Source organism: Rhinocladiella mackenziei, assembly GCF_000835555.1.
Source record: "Rhinocladiella mackenziei CBS 650.93 unplaced genomic scaffold supercont1.4, whole genome shotgun sequence".
Taxonomy (NCBI): domain Eukaryota; kingdom Fungi; phylum Ascomycota; class Eurotiomycetes; order Chaetothyriales; family Herpotrichiellaceae; genus Rhinocladiella; species Rhinocladiella mackenziei.
Window position 1 is genome coordinate 697,306 of NW_013550601.1, and position 18,480 is coordinate 715,785.

General features: G+C 49.8%; 7 protein-coding genes across 7 annotated transcripts; 4 read left to right on the forward strand and 3 right to left on the reverse strand.

Annotated features, from left to right (window-relative positions):
- Window positions 1-2,158: 2,158 nt before the first annotated feature.
- Z518_05378 (uncharacterized protein) lies at window positions 2,159-3,262 on the reverse strand (the record flags this gene model as incomplete). The annotated part of the gene is made up of 1 exon (XM_013416190.1): window positions 2,159-3,262. The coding sequence occupies one exon, from the start codon at window positions 3,260-3,262 to the stop codon at window positions 2,159-2,161; it is 1,104 nt and encodes a 367-aa protein (XP_013271644.1).
- Window positions 3,263-5,106: 1,844 nt separating this feature from the next.
- Window positions 5,107-6,052, forward strand: Z518_05379 (uncharacterized protein; the record flags this gene model as incomplete). The annotated part of the gene is made up of 3 exons (XM_013416191.1): window positions 5,107-5,203; window positions 5,256-5,357; window positions 5,427-6,052. The coding sequence occupies 3 exons, from the start codon at window positions 5,107-5,109 to the stop codon at window positions 6,050-6,052; spliced, it is 825 nt and encodes a 274-aa protein (XP_013271645.1).
- Window positions 6,053-6,841: 789 nt separating this feature from the next.
- Window positions 6,842-7,735, forward strand: Z518_05380 (uncharacterized protein; the record flags this gene model as incomplete). Its single annotated transcript, XM_013416192.1, has 4 exons — window positions 6,842-6,907; window positions 7,009-7,271; window positions 7,403-7,490; window positions 7,541-7,735. 4 exons carry the CDS (start codon window positions 6,842-6,844, stop codon window positions 7,733-7,735), a joined length of 612 nt encoding a protein of 203 aa, XP_013271646.1.
- A 935-nt stretch (window positions 7,736-8,670) lies between these two features.
- Z518_05381 (E3 ubiquitin-protein ligase RSP5) lies at window positions 8,671-11,519 on the forward strand (the record flags this gene model as incomplete). The annotated part of the gene is made up of 9 exons (XM_013416193.1): window positions 8,671-8,693; window positions 8,751-8,773; window positions 8,830-8,868; window positions 8,922-9,027; window positions 9,078-9,211; window positions 9,271-10,435; window positions 10,490-10,921; window positions 10,976-11,371; window positions 11,420-11,519. The coding sequence occupies 9 exons, from the start codon at window positions 8,671-8,673 to the stop codon at window positions 11,517-11,519; spliced, it is 2,418 nt and encodes an 805-aa protein (XP_013271647.1).
- A 1,907-nt stretch (window positions 11,520-13,426) lies between these two features.
- Z518_05382 (uncharacterized protein) lies at window positions 13,427-15,226 on the reverse strand (the record flags this gene model as incomplete). The annotated part of the gene is made up of 1 exon (XM_013416194.1): window positions 13,427-15,226. One exon carries the CDS (start codon window positions 15,224-15,226, stop codon window positions 13,427-13,429), a length of 1,800 nt encoding a protein of 599 aa, XP_013271648.1.
- Window positions 15,227-15,661: 435 nt separating this feature from the next.
- On the forward strand, window positions 15,662-16,017 carry Z518_05383 (uncharacterized protein; the record flags this gene model as incomplete). The annotated part of the gene is made up of 2 exons (XM_013416195.1): window positions 15,662-15,686; window positions 15,746-16,017. 2 exons carry the CDS (start codon window positions 15,662-15,664, stop codon window positions 16,015-16,017), a joined length of 297 nt encoding a protein of 98 aa, XP_013271649.1.
- Window positions 16,018-16,709: 692 nt separating this feature from the next.
- On the reverse strand, window positions 16,710-18,386 carry Z518_05384 (uncharacterized protein; the record flags this gene model as incomplete). Its single annotated transcript, XM_013416196.1, has 4 exons — window positions 16,710-16,932; window positions 16,985-17,404; window positions 17,463-18,113; window positions 18,181-18,386. The coding sequence occupies 4 exons, from the start codon at window positions 18,384-18,386 to the stop codon at window positions 16,710-16,712; spliced, it is 1,500 nt and encodes a 499-aa protein (XP_013271650.1).
- Between the last annotated feature and the right edge of the window lie 94 nt (window positions 18,387-18,480).

Below are 18,480 nucleotides of genomic sequence, written 5' to 3' on the forward strand. Positions count from 1 at the left end.
GCCTGCCTATGCGTCCAACTTCACCCCGAGACTCTCAGCAATCTGAGTTTCAACTTTCCCCCGGACATCTCTCCGGGCCCGGCACCCGGACGAGGCTGTAGAACAGCGACTTCCCAAACACTACCACAGATATCCAATGTGCAGTGTCCGCGCCAAGGCGTCAAAGCGTCAAGGCAGAGATAGTGATAGCCTCGATCTCGTCTCGTGTATTGTACCGGGTCACGGTCTCTGCTTCTCCTGAATGGAATTGGTGAAGTGACTTACTCTGTCAAAAAAAGCCGAATGCGATCTGCATTTCATGTTCTCTCTCCTCGGTCTCGGCGATTCTCTTCCGGCCCGCGGGCGGGATGTCTGCAGCGGGTTGAGGACGGGATGGACCGTGAAAGGCCTGGTGAGTGAGTGAGTCGAGGCAAAAAGGAGGTTCGAGTTTCTAGGTTCAACGAAGGGGCACTTCGAAGCTTCTCATGTGTCATGGCATTCCATTTTGGTTTGGATATTGCCATATCCATACCGATATCAGTATCACCATTCGTGTTACTATTCCTTCAAATGACCACGGCCTACATGAACGAAAGCTGCATCCAACCTTGTAAGCGTTGAGGACATCAGGCGTTGAGGGCTGTGTTCTTTCGGTGGTTCACATGCAATGCCTGATTCGAAACATGTAAGGGTGCTTTAGCAACAGCACCCCGGTACGAGCAACTCTTGGCTCGGTAGACGGGTCGACGGTAGTGAGAAACGTAGAGAATATTCGGCCTCGGCGATCGCGCTGTCTTGGAATGCTTCGGATCCGAAGACGGGATGAGGTGTAATTTTATTCGCTATACGAAGGACGGCGGTGCTTGACGTGGGGGAGTATGGTATAGCCGCGGCTATTACATTTCAATCACTTTCTTGCGAGACATCCAGCACTTTCAATTTTCGATCACAACGGTCCGGATAATGCATATATGGCGATTTGTGATGGACTTATGCCATTGCTATGTCAGTGCCCCAACACTTTCTGCATGAAAGGTCCCAATTTGTCTAAGAATTGCACACGCTCAAATGTTTTCCGGGGCAGATTCTGTCCTATATCCTCTCTGAGCACAAGCGTTGGTTGAATACGGCGTGCGTGGCCTACTGTGGGAGGTAGTAAATAATGTAAGATGTAGTGGAATGTAATTGACGATGTTCAGCGTGTCCTAGAGCTGGAAAACGGAGCCGGAAATTGGAAAACGAAACAGGAAGAGTATCGGAATATGCTCCTAGTGGTAACGAGGTCTGGAGGTTCATCCCATGGCTTCATTCCGTGGGAGTTCGTTCCGTGGGAAGATCAAAATAGGGTCGTTTAGGCATGGCGCACCGCTAAAAGATACGTCGTTAAGCAGTATCATAGGCGGTCGGTGGGCTCCTGGGTGTCATATCCGGACACTTTCGATTACATTTCCAAGACCCCAGGGGCTTGTCGAGCTTTGACCTACACTTCTAGTCCTGAGAATCCTCTGCCCCTCCTTTTCATATAAAATGGCTATCCTGAGGTGAATGTCAGATGAAAATGAACTTAGCCAAATTACAACCAAGTCCCGACAAGCCCAAGTTCCAGTTCTAGATTCCGATCTTCCAGATATCCAAGCGCCGGAGGACCGGAATCTGCGGCACATGCTTGCTCTTACTCGCACTCGCAGGGCTGTGCATATCTGGCGATAAGTACGGCAAATGATCCTGGACACCGACATGTGCAAAATCAACCGTGTTGCCGAAACAATATTGACAATGCTTTGCTGATGTAGAGCCATTGCCCGTGTACCGAGAGCCACCAATGGTCCCAATTCGGAGTAGAATAGGGACATGGGTGAACGATTCGGCAATGTAGGATTTTTCAAGGGTTCGAGGATTCGGGGACGAATCTAAGGATTCGGGGCAGGAAAAGGAAGTAGAAAAGTATGTGAATGAGGCGAGGACAAGATTGTGATATTTTCGAATGAGTTTCAAATTTTTTCAAAATTTTTCACATGTCATATCGTATCTCTTTAATCCAGCTAAAGGATTCTGTTCGTAGGCTTTCATCGACAAGTACGCCGCTCTGCGATCCGATCCGCCATACCAGAATACAAGTTCTTCAGATCGAAACAATAACCGGTGTTTGGCCCACTCCGAACATAATATTTCCGATAGTTCATGCCACATTCAGCGCCGAAGCAGATGATGCTTCGTCGAGGTCAAAAAAGTCATCAACACTCAAGTCGCTGTAGTCATAAATCACGATTCCACCTGGAGTCTTGTGGTTTGTCTCCTCTTCCTCGTCTTCGTTCGGAGCCGGAGACAGGCCGGACGAATGCACATCCTCTGCGGCTTCCCGGTCTGTGATGCTCTTGGTCGGCAAGCCACGCGGGTAGTATTCGTACCCGCCGAAGTTGAAATGGGAAGGGATTCGATCACCGAAGGGGGGAGCGGCAGAGGAAGGGAACATCTTCTCCAATAGTCCTTCGTCGATGGCGTAAAAGTCTTCTGCAGCCGTCTCATCGGCATCGGAAATTTCTCCTGCTTTGACAATTGGTTTCGCGCTGGAAGTCTCTTTTTCCACAAAGTCGCTCGATGATCCTGGGCTGAGGAGGTCTTCCATCATGTCGCGTTCATGGTCGGTGATGCGCATGCCTTCCAATAGGTGCGACCAGGGTCCGGACCGGAGTTGTTCGTAGATGCCGGGTGCAGGAGTGGGGCAACTCTCCTCTGAGGAGGAAGGAGAGGAGTTGTCGGCGGTGAGAGAGCCGGGGGAGGATGCGTTGTCTTCGATCTCTTGATGACTAGTCGTCGCCCGGACAGGTTGTCGGAGTTGACTGTCGGGGTTGGGACTGTTGGGAAGCGAGTAACGGGAACGATCATTTGGATGGATGTGTTTCAGGTAGTTCTTTAGAATAGTGGGCTCGATGAAGCTTGGAAGGCAGGATTTGTTTGTTGTCCTGGATTGGGTGGTCGTGTGCACCGTCTGCGCACCTGGAGTCGTCGACGGTTTGGACTCAGAGTGGGATCTCTCGACATCGTTGAGGCTGGAAACGGCGGTGATCGTGTCATATCGCAATGACGACGTGGAAAACCGATGGCGTCTTTTATTCTGGCCTAGAGCAGATTCACTGTTCTGTCTTCGTGGAGGTACTTGAACTCGACTTTGCCCTTGACCAGTATCCAAGCCAAGCTTTCTTCTCTTGGTGGCTGGCTCGGACCACATGTTACCAAGAGCCTCGAGCTCTCCCGGGGGAAACAAACGGTCAATGAAAGACATGGCGCTCGGTATATCTCCACGGTAAAAAGTATAGTCTCGGTAGATGATATTCGACTCGAAAGGCTGGTGTAGGTGTAACGAGTTACCGAGAAGACCCCAGAGGTCGGATGTGCGAAGGGGCAAAAAGTGCCAAAGGATATGGGGAAAAAATGACGGGGAGGGACGGAAAAGGGTTTATAGTCAGAACGGGTTCGAGCATAGCAAGGCCGTGCCTTTCCCGGGGCCTTAGCACCTTTGCTGAGGACGCCGTTTAACTCTCCTTGTTTACGGCCGGGTTGGAATTTATCAAATGCATCTCGGCCCGAGTCGGCTGCGACAAGAAGCTTGGGAGTATTTCGTTGCGAGGTTGGGCGTGGGCTGTGAGAGGGAGGAGCATCGGATGAGGGATGATTTCCTTTAACCAATTTCAGGCCAGGGCCTTGGGTGAGCCTGGTGGTTTTTTGTCAGATCGCCATGCTGAACGAAGAAGAGTGATACAAGCCACTGAATTAGTGGAAGTAAGCTGACGAATACCACGATGGGAAGATGACCAACACGGGGAGGTTTCAAAAGAAAATATCGCGGAGCTGGTTCGGGGGCAAATCCACCAAGACATGGAGACTCCGTAAATCCCCGTACCCATCAAGCAACGACCTTGATCAATTTTAGTACAATATTTGGAGCAGCCGTCTGCCATCTGGGTGGCAACCAAAAGGCAACGGTCAAAGGGGATTGCCCATTCAAGGCAGAAGATGGCTTCGACACAGACGTGGAATGGTATGGTTCGATTCTGTTTTTTGGAAGACGGCCTAGCAGCAAGTTAATCGCAATTCAAACCATCAACAAACCATCTCATCATCCCAATCACAGCTCTCTAGTGGCCAACGCTGTTGACGCGATCTCTGCAAACTAGCGACGGTTCCAGGAATCAGCTCCGTACTTCGGAGTATAGAACCCCAGATCGCAACAATCTTCGGATCCGACGGCAACAGGGCTGTTCTGCACGTGCCAGGAGGGAGAAACTAGCCTTGGTATCTTACCCCATGGGTACTAGGTATTTGGTGGGATGGAGATGAGGCCGAGGAGCTAGCACAGATGACCGAATAGCCGCGGATCCCTTTCTTTATGGAGCCACGGTTGCGAAATCGTTGGGTAACATGCGTGAAGGAGCCTTGTCCGAAGGTCGTTGAATTCTTTGCGACCATGTGGTCAAAAGTCAAAAGTCATCTGGCACCAAGGCCTTCCCGTGACTCAAGATTGCCTTGATGGGGGGCATTTGAAATCGGAAATGGTGGATTGGTAAAATCACAACCGTTTTTGACTGGCCATTTGGTCCGTGCATCGATTGGCTTGTGCCTCTGGGTGCATTGAGAATGATATTACTAAGGTGTAGTATGGGGAATTAGATACCAAAAAGCGGTTACATTTGCGCAACCCTCTCTTTTCAAGAGGTTGTTCAGGTGAGTATCGTCATTGGGGGTGTGTTTCGTCTGAATCGCGTCGTCCGCCCCTCTCTTGAGTCTCTCTGGCTCAGTCACCCACTGGTTTACACATCTTCTCCCTGTCTTTGTATCGATCTGGGCCGGAGTTGTTGGAGGCCGGAGTATCAAGGATGATAGACTGTGGAGTCTAGAGAAGAGATGAAGGAATGCGTTGTTCTATCTAAACAAGAGAGCAAGACTAAATGAGTAGAAGGATGCGAGTTGCTACATTGCCAAGCCGGCTTTGTCACGTGATTGGCCGAAAATGGAAACCACGCTACCCTATCACCAACGACAAACGCCCCAGTCAATATCAGAATATACTGGTTTTCTAATATTGCCCTATCAGTGATTGGTCAATAATCTTGTTTTGATGCAGCAGTCATGAGGAGAGCGAAAGCTGAGGACGGCAACTGGTTCGGTGTCCAGGATCCACGCAAGAGAAAACAAATCCAGGACAGACTTGCCCAAAGAGCACGGAGTTCGTCAGAACAACACCACCAACGAGAAGCTGTCAACTGACAATTGGTCAGGGAAACGCCTCGCAGAAGCCAAAGCACAAGCGACTACGACCTCTTCTTCTGATACCACCGCCGGCGCGGATGATCCAGCCAATGTTGATTATTCCTCTGACGGTACGTCTACCATGTCAGCCCGTATGAATGCTACGAGCTAACAGTCAACCCTACCTTGTGATTTGACAGCGTCCGATGTCCGAAGCATTCATCACATTATCAGCAGAGAAACTACGCCCGATGTCCCGGAATCGACTGGTAGTGAAAAGAGATCACGCGTCAATCACGACTATCATAAGCTCGCAGGAGGCAAGAAACACAAATCCCATCAACCGGGCGTTGCGTGCCGAGACGGTTCTGCCATAGGTGTCGACTTGAGACAATCATCTCGATCACAATCTCCACCTACTTGCCGTTTAAAGACCTTCAGTGCACAGACCGTTTCAAATCGAAAGTCCTCTTCAGGTTTCTCTCCAACCAGCCACGGCAGTATTGCCAAATCCCAATCTCATTCAAAGCTCGAACTCCCTACGCAAACGCTCTCTCCAAAGGACTTCAACCTTTCATTGCGCTATCGTGGCAAGCAATGGCATTTCCACAGTATTGCGCACAAAGCCAAAGTCCTGGAATTCATCCTCCTAAAAGAAGAAAAGGACGTCGAGTCATATCCCATCCTGGCATTCTCCAAAAATGCGAAGAAAGCAGCGTTTGCGACAGAGGATGATGATGGCGATGAGAGTACGGTGAAGGATTATTTCCGATTCTATACACATTTCATGAACGAGAGGTTTCCAGAAATGAGAAGTTATTGCTAGAGAATGGGGTGAGGCCTTCAGCGGGATGATTGCAACTTCAGTGGGATACGATATCGTTTTGCGGGTGGAAGTCTGTCTGCGGTTACATTCACGAGACGATTGTCGTTTAATGTTCGGGTCTGTGTCCGTCCTGACTGTTATTGGAACGGTGACCGTCAAGTCTTTGCTCTGGGAATGACTATCTTCGATGTTGCGAGTCCAGAATGACCGCCAGACTAGGGAATTGCTTTGTTTGAGGGTGGATTAAAGTTCTAATGCAGCGAAGAGCTGGGAAAAGTTAGACTCTGCCAGTGACACTATGTACGAGTACATCGAAAGAAGCAAGAAATATCCGGTGACATTTGCTTGAGGTGGAATGTCGATGACTTCTCGAGACCTTCGTCAGCTGGTCAACTTTTATTTTGCTCGTTACATGGAAATCAATCAGTGCAGTCATATTCAGAACAGGCTTTGGCGGCATTGCCTTTGGCCCAAAAAGGACAGGCCCACTTGGCAGGCATCGATTTGCGGACTCGACCTAACCGAAAGCCCGTCTGCCGTCTGCTACATTTGCGAAATATTCACCATACCCTTCACTTCCAGATTGCCAGCAGCCTCACTTCGGGTCACCAACGCCACTCTTTGTTGGCGTAACTCATACCGTTTCCTGTCATCGTATCTTCATCTCGCATGACACGACCCTTCATCCGAATCTTCCCCCTGTCAACTGCAGTTTGGCTGCTTTCCTCAACCTCTCCCGTCAACCTACGCCCACCTCTTTCGCACATAGACCTCATATAACCGTTCAAAATGACTGATGAACTGAATGCCAAAGATGATCGGAGAGGGAGCCAGGAGGATGGTGGTGAAGAAGAAGTAAGGACCATTCCTTCCGTTGCATATAGGCTGTTCCGGCCCCATCACCTCCACTACGCAACCACCCTTTCGTCCACGATGTGCTGATCACATTCCTACAGGAAGAAATCGCCGCGATGAAAAGACGCGTTGCCGAGATGGAGTCAGAGGCGGCCAAGCTACGAGAGATGCAAAGTCAACTCGAACAGCAATCCGAGAGCGTACCCAGGGAAGACAGAGAAGACGTCGACGCGCGAAGCATCTTTGTTGGCAATGTGGACTACGGCGCTACGCCAGAAGAGATTCAAGCACACTTTGCAAGTGGACCGGGATCAATAAACCGAGTCACCATACTGCTGGACAAGTTCACTGGTCATCCAAAGGGGTGGGTCTAAAAAATTATCCAAGCACTATCCTGCATAAGGCTTGTTCAAGAGCTGGATGCGGTCCAAAAATCTTCAAAAAATCATTTCATGCTGCCTGGCAAGAGATGGATCGCTAATGGAACTCGCGCAGGTATGCATATGTGGAATTCTCAGACCCGGGTTTGGTGGCACAGGCGTTGGTTCTTAACGAGAGCCTCTTCCGCGGCCGAAATCTGAAGGTGTGCATGACCCCTGGACTGGAGAGATGGTGCTGACAGTTGCTTGATAGGTCGTACCCAAACGCACCAATCTTCCCGGCATGGCCCGTGGTCGTGGGGGGCGAGGCGGCACCCTACGTGGAGGACGTGGTGGTGGATTTGGAGGACGAGGAGGATATGGAGGCTATGGTGGTGGCTATGGCAATTCACGAGGTGGTCCACGAGGTGGCTTTCGAGGACGAGGACGTGGATATGCCCCTTATTGAGCCGAGAGATCCTCTGGCCCACCTGGAGTGTTGTGAAAGGCACGTGACACATTACGGGCACGGGACGGAGCACAATCTATCGAAAGAACATAACAGCGGCATTGGTATTGGGCTGGTTCACGTCTTGGACTCGATATTTGGTCAGCGAGGAAGCGGGTCAAGTCGTCGGTCGGGGCGAAGTCTTGAGAGGTTGAAAAAGTGGCTCATTGATACCAAAGTCCTCGGCCGATACCAGTATTTTGGGGAAGGCAAAAAGAAACAGGGTTTTGACATTTATGGCATCAAAATGCGATCACTGACAGGAAATTAAGGTGATACTGTCCTATTTAATGGGCAATAAGAATAACTTCAAGTTGTTTGGTGTATTTTCTCCCTGCGGTCCGTATGATGTAAGCCATCTGCAGTGGGAGGTGCTTTGTCAACCACGGCCTCCGATCCTCCACCTCCACGACCAAGTTACTCCCGGGCACTGGATGGATTGACTCAGGTTTATCAAATCCCACACCTCCGTACAGTCTCTTGCTGTGACGGTGGTATTTTGTCGAAATTTTATCGTTATTATGCAATCATGACATGAGTGCCGTTCTATATCACTTTGCTGTACTTCCCATGCAAGGCGATAAAAGTCCCTCAGCACTTCTGCGAACCATCCCCTTCCGCAAACTTCTTAGCGCCTCAAACGTCGAGCTGCGCCTCGCCCTGCGGTCCATCTCCACTGGCTACTGGCCCATCCGCGAATACGACTCGACCCTGTCCTGAGATTCTTATGAGCAGTAGAATCATCAAGTGAACATACAGCTGAGCATCGACCTGGTGTGAAGCACCTCCTGTCGTGGTCTATCATCACCGCCCATCCCTCGACATCCAAGTTGCCCCGCCGTACAGCTGCCGCTGGCTGGATACTTGGACCGCAACAACGCGGTCGAGAAATCAGGATGCCTGAAGCGAATCTGCCTGCGTACGTGTCCTCTCCAGATATGTTGATGGCCCACGGATCCTAATGTGTGTGAAATAGAGAGCCCAATCTGCGAGTGACCAGTATGTCGATCATCCGTCCTCTCACCCGTCAAAACCTCGACACTGACCAAACTTAGTCATCGCGGCTGATGGCTTGTATAAAAGAGATGTCTTCCGTGAGTTTATGTAATGGATGAGCATATATGATTCGGTGACTGAGATTGTTCAGGATTTCCCGACCCGTTCGCTGTGGCGACCATCTCGGGAGAACAAACGAGGACGACCTCGGTGATCAAGAAAACATTGAACCCTTATTGGAATGAAGCCTTTGACATGTTTGTGAAACATCCCCCTGACAAAGAGACTTTGACTGATCATGATATAGGCGAGTCACAGAGGACAGTATTTTAGCTATACAAATCTTCGATCAGAAGAAATTCAAAAAGAAGGACCAGGGCTTCCTTGGTGTCATCAACATTCGAATCGGCGACGCCATTGATTTAGATATGGGCGGAGATGGTATGCTTTACATCTATGCGTGCTTGAGAGGAAGAAGAATGATACTAACACCAAATCAGAGATGCTCACTCGGGATCTTAAGAAGTCCACCGACAACTTGGTGGTTCACGGAAAATTGATCGTGAACTTATCCACCAATCTCTCCTCTCCACCTCCAAATCAGCAGAATCGGCCTGCTCCGAGTACCTCTTCCAGCGTTAACGGCTCAAATCCATACTCCAGCAGCACGAACGTCAACCAAACCCTACCCATCCGTTCCCGGAGCCCAGCCCCGTCACGAACAGCTACATCTGGCTCAGGAGAAGCAAGGGCTTCTAGCACTGCTATCAACGGAACGATGCCACAACCTCAGGTCAATGGTACTGGAAGATCCGGGGGGTTCAGCTCTTTTGAAGACAGTCAAGGACGTTTGCCCGCTGGATGGGAACGCAGAGAAGATAATCTGGGCAGAACCTACTACGTTGATCACAATACCAGGACCACAACATGGACGCGACCGTCCAACCACATGAGTGAAAGCGAAGCAAGAAATCGTGCCGAAGCAAATATGCAGATGGAACGACAACGACACCAAAATCGTATGCTTCCCGAAGATCGCACCGGAGCCAGCTCGCCCAACTTGCAAGACAGTCGAGGAGGATCGCCTTCTCAGCAAAATGCCGTATCTATGATGGCCACCGGGGCCACCACTGCAGGAACTGGTGAACTTCCCGCTGGATGGGAACAGAGACACACCCCTGAAGGTCGTGCCTATTTCGTGGACCACAATACACGAACCACCACTTGGGTGGATCCGAGACGACAACAATACATTCGCATGTATGGAAACAACCCTTCTGGAAACAACACCACCATTCAACAACAGCCCGTATCGCAATTGGGACCATTGCCCAGCGGATGGGAAATGCGACTCACCAATACAGCCCGTGTATACTTCGTGGATCACAATACCAAGACGACAACCTGGGACGATCCACGATTGCCATCGTCGTTGGATCAAGGCGTCCCACAGTACAAGCGTGATTTCCGGCGAAAGCTGATCTACTTCCGTTCGCAACCGGCTTTGCGTATCCTGTCTGGTCAATGTCACATCAAAGTCCGACGGGGCGCCATTTTCGAAGATTCCTATGCTGAGATCATGCGACAAAGCGCGACCGATCTGAAGAAGCGATTGATGATCAAATTCGATGGTGAGGACGGTCTTGACTATGGTGGTCTCTCTCGGTAAGTCAACGATGAACATCTGGAAGATATATCTGTGCATTAATATATGATCAGCGAATTCTTCTTCTTGCTCTCACACGAAATGTTCAACCCTTTCTATTGCCTGTTCGAATACTCTGCGCATGACAATTACACTCTGCAAATCAATCCACACTCCGGCATTAACCCCGAACATCTCAACTACTTCAAATTTATTGGGCGAGTTGTTGGGCTTGCTATCTTCCATCGTCGCTTCCTGGATTCATTCTTCATCGGGGCGTTCTACAAGATGATGCTTCGCAAGAAGGTCACCATCAACGATATGGAGGGTGTGGACGAAGAGTACCATAAGAACTTGACGTGGACTCTGGAGAACGATATCACCGACATCCTTGACCAAACTTTCTCTATTGAAGATGAACAATTTGGTGAGACCAAGACTATTGATTTGAAACCTGGCGGCCGCGACATCCAGGTCACAAATGAGAATAAGAGAGAATATGTCGAGTGAGTTTGGCCCGCTTTGGGAATCCCAATAGTTCAAACACTAATACCATCTAGACTCGTGACAGAATGGAAGATCCAGAAACGGGTTGAAGAGCAGTTCAATGCCTTCATCACAGGTTTCAACGAATTGATCCCGGCAGATCTCGTCAATGTTTTTGATGAGCGTGAACTCGAGTTGTTGATCGGCGGTATTGCTGACATTGACGTTGACGATTGGAAGAAACACACCGATTACCGTGGCTACCAGGAGCAGGACGAAGTGATCCAGAACTTCTGGAAGGTGATTCGATCCTGGGATGCTGAGCAGAAGAGTCGTCTCCTCCAATTCGCCACAGGCACGAGCCGTATTCCTGTCAACGGATTCAAGGATCTGCAAGGTAGTGATGGCCCGAGAAGATTCACGATCGAGAAGGCTGGTGAGGTCAACGCCTTGCCGAAGAGTCATACGTGGTACGTTTTACTTTCTTGTCACGCAGAGATTCTCCTAACGCAGTACAGTTTCAATCGTCTTGACCTTCCGCCATACAGATCTTATGATACTCTCAACCTGAAGCTTTCAACTGCCGTCGAGGAAACGCTGGGCTTCGGCCAAGAATAAACGCGTCGTTCCTCGTTTGATTCTGGTCATGATCTGGTCCCGGACCAGACAGTTCTGGCGAAATGTCGGTTGTATTGCGGTGGAAGTTTCTTTAAGCGGCGGGCGTGTGTAGAGCTCACATTGGGGAGAACATATATGTGGAAGGGTGACGGTCAGTGAGGGTTGAAAACGCCTGGTGGTGGGACAAACATATGGTGGATGACTGGTGGCCGTCAGTGTTGACTGGACCCTCTTTAGGAGACCAATCAATACTGGTCCAGTTGGCCTGGTCTGCCTTGGGCGCGGATAAAGCAGTGACAACGCAAAGGAAGGCAGCCACGGAGCGATGGTGCAGAGCGATGCAGTGCAGCGCAGTGCAATCTGAGCAGGGAGCAGGGAGCTCAGTTCTGACCGGGAATAGGCTGAATTACGGGCCCAGGATGAATGGGATCGGAGGAATCAAGGACATAAAATGCCATTACTTACATACATCTAGTGGAGTTGAGTCAGAATCGTCGTGCTTTGCTTGGGACGTCACCGTGGAAATTGGAGGTCATATTTCTTTCCTTTTCTTTCTTGGCCCTCTCATCACTGTCGCTAGCTCCGGATCGCATTGTTCAATAAATACTTAATATCTGTGCATTGCATTCACCATGAGCTGAAGATACGTTTCCGACTACGCTACGCAGAACCCATGGTTTCCACTCAACTTCGAGATGATGGTGAGGTTACTTTGCTCAGGCAACGAGAATTTTGAGAAGAGATGGGAAAGACATAGACGGCACCGGGAGTTATAGCACGAGAAAGAAAGGAAGGACTTTCGGAAGCATCTCTTGTCAATCTGAACATGATGTGTTGATCAGCACCTATGCTAAAGTATGCTGGATCTATTATATCAGCGCTGTACTACTGATGTCGCTTCAAGAATCAAGAACGATGAAGGATGACTGAGCCTTGGCCAACCAAGAAAATGCACCTGTAATCTGCTGGTGGAATGGAGACCGTCGTCCCTAGACCTTCTGCAAGGTCAAGGCAACAAATTGCAAAGTGATAAGGTAGGTCCATCTATGTGGATCGGCCAGGCTGGTACCAAGCATCATGCCAGTAGTCAAGAAACCGGTTGTACTAGGATCGGTCAGAAGAGAACAAGTTCAGGTTTCTGGCTGGGGGATATACTGATGTTGGCAGTAGGTCTGTTTAGTGAGTCATACCCTGGTTGAAGAGGCGATGAAAATCCTTCTTGCCCTCCTCAACGTCGTAGGGTCATATACGCGGAGATTGTAAGAGAGCAAGAATTGGTTGGAACAAGGTGAACCCCGGTGGCTCTGGCCATAGCATCGAAGGGTATGTTGTTGCTCTTTTAGTCTTGGTGTTGGATCGAGGCATTGTGATTGTGATGTGAGGCACCACAGTGGCCAAGGATGGACGTGTGTATGGGTAATGGGGATATCCTGTTTGGCAAGGTAACTTGTTGTACCGAAAATGGCTTGCTAGCAGAAGGAAGCTGGGATATCCTGAGCGAACGAAGCTTGTTTTGGTCAAAGTGTTGTGTGAGTGGTTGAGGAAAAGGCGAAGATAGGACACCAAAGAGGGCCGAAGGGAGCTTTTTATTTGAGAAGCGAGAGTGGACGCAGTATGAGAGAGTAACTGCTAAGCAGATATGAGGAGTGGCAAAGGCAGCAGAGAGAGTTCATATTGGGTGCGGAAGGAAGGCAATGAGAGGGCATATGAAATACAGCAGCGTGGCCGATTTGAGAGTATATCAGATATGGAGTACTTTTCGTCAGGAATTACCTATACCACTGCTTGGATCGTCGGAGGACATACACATGGCCGGTTCGGCTTTTACTGGTCAAAGGAAGGTCGCATTCCGTGGTTCCTTTCCAATCTCCGAAGATCCAGTGAGTTGCGTCAAGTGCATATTCATATCATTGCCATGTCCAGCCATCTGCGGTGTACGGCGGGGGTTCTTCGTCTGTATGGACGAGGTTTTCCATCGTGGAGCGGACGGGTATTGGAATCTCGCTGGTTGACGAGGTGGTTTCTGCGTCGGCCGAGTGTTGCGCTGAGGAAACAGGGGCAGAGCTCGTGCCTGAAGGTAAGTCTGGTTCTTGGGTTGAATTGGGCCGCGGTTTCGTCTGGGGAAGCCTCGTTGAATCGTCAGAATCGTCCACGTCTGAGTCGGTCTCGCTGTTTTCAGCTCTCTCCTCCTTGTTTGACATGTCTGGCATGACGACTGTTCCCCCGTGGAGTCGCCAATTCCTTATGACAATGACGTGGTCATCCCGGGTGTCGGATTCAGTCCTCGGCACTTCTTCCACGTTAGAACTTGGCCCAAGATCTCCATCTCCGTCACCTTCCTGGTCCAGGGATTTTCTTCTGTGCTCTCTGATCCGGTCCTGGGAGTACCACAGATGTAGCATCTTTCGATATTCTTTAATGGTGGCGCTGAAGTCATACTCTTCGTGCATGGTTTGTGCTACTGTTTCGTAGTCGAGTTTTCGTACCAGAAGGAGTTCGAGGATCACCGCTTTCAGAGTACACCATTCTTCCGTCCGATCCTCCTCCATTGAAGGCATCATCGTCAATAAGTCATACTTGTCGTTCATCTTCTCTGCATTCGTCCGCGAAAAGACCAGGGCACCATGGTCGCTTTGCTTGCCATACCTACTCAACTGTTGTGGCGCAGGGACATGTGCGCAACATTTTTTAATCCACAGGAGAAATTCCATGTGGTATCTCCAGTAGCCTCTTTTGGAGTCATATACAGAATTGGCACTTGGAGCGGCTGAGTCTGGCATATAGCGGCGGTAATTGATGGTGTCAAGGTGGCGTACAAACTGAGGGAGATCAGCATCTGGGTCGTCTTTGACTGCTTCATCGCCGCGCATTTCTCGACGAGACATCCGCATCAATTTCAATCGTCGTCGGTTGTACTCTTCGAGGTCAGCCTGACGCGAAGCTGCATTCCGTGCCCGAGCTTCGATCATTTTCTGATTCCAATGATACCTAGTAGTTCCGCCGACTTGTCTTGGGAGGGCTTTATTGCACCAAAGACAAATCCTCCTTCGATCTTTATCGGCATCCAGAGGTGCGCCGCAGTCTTGACCATGACAATACATCTCTGACGATGAGATGGCTTCCCGATTCTGCAGATCCTTACAGCTGAGACAGAGCCAGCCATCGTCTTTCAGAGTACACGTGCAATAGTCCCGGGTGCTGCCATCTGGATCATACCATTTCCTTTTACGGTGGGAATCCTTTGAAGGTGTCAGTGGGTAGCGTTGGCTTCGACTTGAATTTCCATTGTCCCAGCAATTCCTGCAGAGATATCGAGTCCGATTCTGGAAGGTATTTTCGTGGCCTCTGGCGAAAGATGACCGTACAATGCAGGCGTCGCAAATTGGCCTGGAACAGTAGCGGCAAGGTTTGGGATCCGGTCCTTTGGTGTGAGTCCGAGACGAGCACTCGAACGGTGCCAGGTCCTTGAGTCGCTGCCAATATGGGGTACCATGATTGCCAATGTGTAGCTCCTTTCGAACCAAATGAAGGTCTAAAGGTACTTTGGTTTGCTCTAGTTCGTCGAAGCCATGAAGAAGAGCACGGAGAGTAGTGCTGAGTCTGGCAAGGCTGATGAGATCCCCCACTGGAAGGTGCTGGCTCAGAGTGCTGGCAATAGGCCATAATGACAGGATAGATTCCAAGCTAGGAGACGCTGCCACATCCATGGCTGGAGTATGTGGATCATAGTGAGGCGGACGACAAGAGACGACGTGTTGCAGGTCGACAGTGGCTATCTGACGGTGGCATGGACGAAGTTGGCTCTCAAGTCTTCTCGGAGATGAAAAGAAGGAGGGCAGACTCTATGATCAACAGGAATGAGATGGTTTCAGCGTCTTCACATGATGTGGGAGGATGACACGATGAATGGGTTCCCATAAGGCTGAAAATGCCAAAACCAACGCAATGCCGCCTAGTGGATCCCCGGATTTTGGTGGTTGGTGAGTTCAGCAGCCGCCTGCAATTTTGCGATTCGTACAATTCTTACGGATAAATTTACTCAATCATTAGGTTGTCGAGTCAAGCAGTTGCCATTGACGCGTCCAGCTGCTCTCCCCTCCGTGCCTCCTTGCTCTCACACGACTGATTGGCCGTTCCTCGCAATGTCTCTACAGTCCTACATTAACCGTATATGTGACCACCCTGCTTTGGACTTGACTGCGATGATATGCTTATGGTTCACACAGAAAAAGTCCTCGTCATAACAGTCGATGGGCGTACCTTAATTGGCACCCTCCTCTCCTGCGATCAGGTCACCAACATCGTTTTGAACGACACGGTTGAACGAATTATTCGTCCTGCAGATGACCCTGAACCAAGCTCTCAAGTCAGCCATGGTTTATATCTGGTCCGAGGCGATAACATCACAATTGTCGGACGGGTGGATGAAGAGCTGGATAACAGTATTGACTGGGACCAAGTGAGAGGAGAGGTTATCGGGACGACGAAACACGTGTGACAAATGAGCTTGTAAGGCGGGAGCCTGAAGACGAAAGTTCGAGATTTCTATGGATTCGCACTTGAACGCAGAGTCCAGCGAATGCCAAAACACCAACGGTCCATTCATGCGCGTCGATGCACGAGGAAGAGAACGTCTTGTGCGGAAGCTCCTCCTGCATCTCACGACGGTGGGCTATTCAACCCGGCGGGTGCCGCTAAAAGCAATAAAGAACTGATTCAGAGAGTATGTGAAATCTATGTTTCCCCCCTCCCGAAACCGTTGGTTAACAAACGATCCATCAAGAGTTCTCTCTTATACCACTTTGACAACGCGGCCTCCGAGAGTCGTGCCTGGCTTCACGGCCTTGGAAATTCGGATGGAGAGTGGCTCTGCCTTCGAACTATTTTTCCATCCCCTATTCGGATCCAAAAGAGCACTCGGAGATCAACCTTGGCCAAATTCAGTGGTAGTGCCCTTTTGGTCAAGCTTCAGAATAGTGGCCACGATATTCGGGCCGAGAAAGAATGCGAGCTACCATGTCGAAGAGAGGCATCTGTCGACTCGTTCCGTCTCCGCCAGGAACCGTTAGCTCTATCTATTTAAATAACTATTTCCAACCATGGTTTGCCTTGAGACACGTACGTCTGCACATGAATCAGAGCCTTCAATTGGGACTGTTGGTCCGACCGATCCAGTTTTCGATGTCCAGATCAATAGGTGAAGCGGAAAGCCGGGTGATCGTCTCCCATATTTCTCTTCTCCTCTTCTGGCAAATTATACCTATCATCTCTTCGGCCTTGGTCTCTCAATTTGTTTTCCCGTCTGATGTAGAAGAATAATATGACTGAACAGAGGACGCACAACCATATCAGACCCAATCCCAAACCGAATCCGAGCGGATATTCCGGTGCCTGACTAGTGACAAACATGTTCCTGGGCCCGTTGGTCAGTCACACCACTGAACATGTGCCTCGAGAGAACTTACGATGCAACGATACCACCACAATTACCCCAGCCAACCATCATAGCAGAGCTCACACTTCGTTTATAGTGCCCGGAGACATTGTTGTTCAACCAAACGAGAGTAATTGGCTGGGCAATATATCCGCCACCAATAACGGCAAACAGGGCAAAATATCGAACACCGACGGCGACTGAATGCATATTCAACAATATCGCATATCCGATAGTGGCGACCAGACAGCCGGTAACAATGAATCCAAAACGATGGCGTATTTTGTCGCTTGCCATGGCGCATGTGAGAGCGCAAACGGTGGCGAAAACATAGATTGGGATAGACATGACCTGTGCACGGATTGATGTCCAGCCCAGCTGTTTGAGAATGGTCGGGGTGAAGAAGGCACCGCTATAACCGGTGGTGACAATACCCAGATACATGCCAATGCTGGTGAAGGTTAGTTTCTTGCCCAATATCGCTGCACAGAAGGAAACATATTACTGACCCAAGGTAGATCTTGATATCACTAAAGACACGCTTAGCCGTCGTCTTGTTCCAATGGCTCATATTAGCTTCTTCAACATCCGTGGCCAAGCGACGAATGAGAAGTTCTCGTTCATCGTTTTTCAAGAACTTGGCCGTCTCTGGCCAATCGGGAACAATCCAGTATGAAAACACAGACACAACCACGGTGAAGATGCCCTCGAGAATGAAAATCCAGCGCCAGCCACCGTACCCAGCGATGCCGTCCATGTGTGCAATAGCATAGGCGAGGAGGCCGCTAAATGCACCGGCAATAATGGACGCGGAAAAGAAGAGATTGAATCGCCATTGGAGTTCGTGACGCTTGTAGTACATTGAGATCAAATAGAGACATCCTGGGAAAAACCCGGCCTCCAGGGCGCCGATGATAACTCGGCAAACGACGAGGCCAGCGAAGGATTCAGTGACTCCTTGGCAGACGGTGATCACACCCCAGCCGGCCATAATGGATGAGATGAAGATCGAGGGCCGGACATTCTTGAGAATCAGGTTGCAGGGGACTTCCAGGAGGATATAAGGAATAAAGAACATGAATAGTGCGATGTTGTAGTCTGAGCCACTCATGTTGAGCTCTTCCTCGAGGCCTTGAATGCGCGCATTGCCGATGTTGATTCTAAAAAAAAAACCCCGTTTATAAGCGCGATGGTCAAGAATTGGTTGACCAGGTCATGAGGTCATACCGGTCAATGAAAGCGCAGAGAAAAAGAAGAAAGAGAATCGGGATCAAGTTGAGGTCGGTCTTCCAGAGAAGCTTCTTCTCCCGCGCACGATCAATTTCCTGAGCTTCGCCTTTGAGACTCAGGCTGTTGACTTCCTGGATCTCCTTCTCGACAGTGTCAATGGGGACATCTTCAATCTCGGATCGGTCGACGATCTTGTCCGTCATTTTGAATATGGTAGAAGAATCCCACAACGAAGAGTTGAGAGCGAATAAGAAGGGAGGAGTAGCAGAGAGCAACGCAAAGAGAGAACAGAGGAAT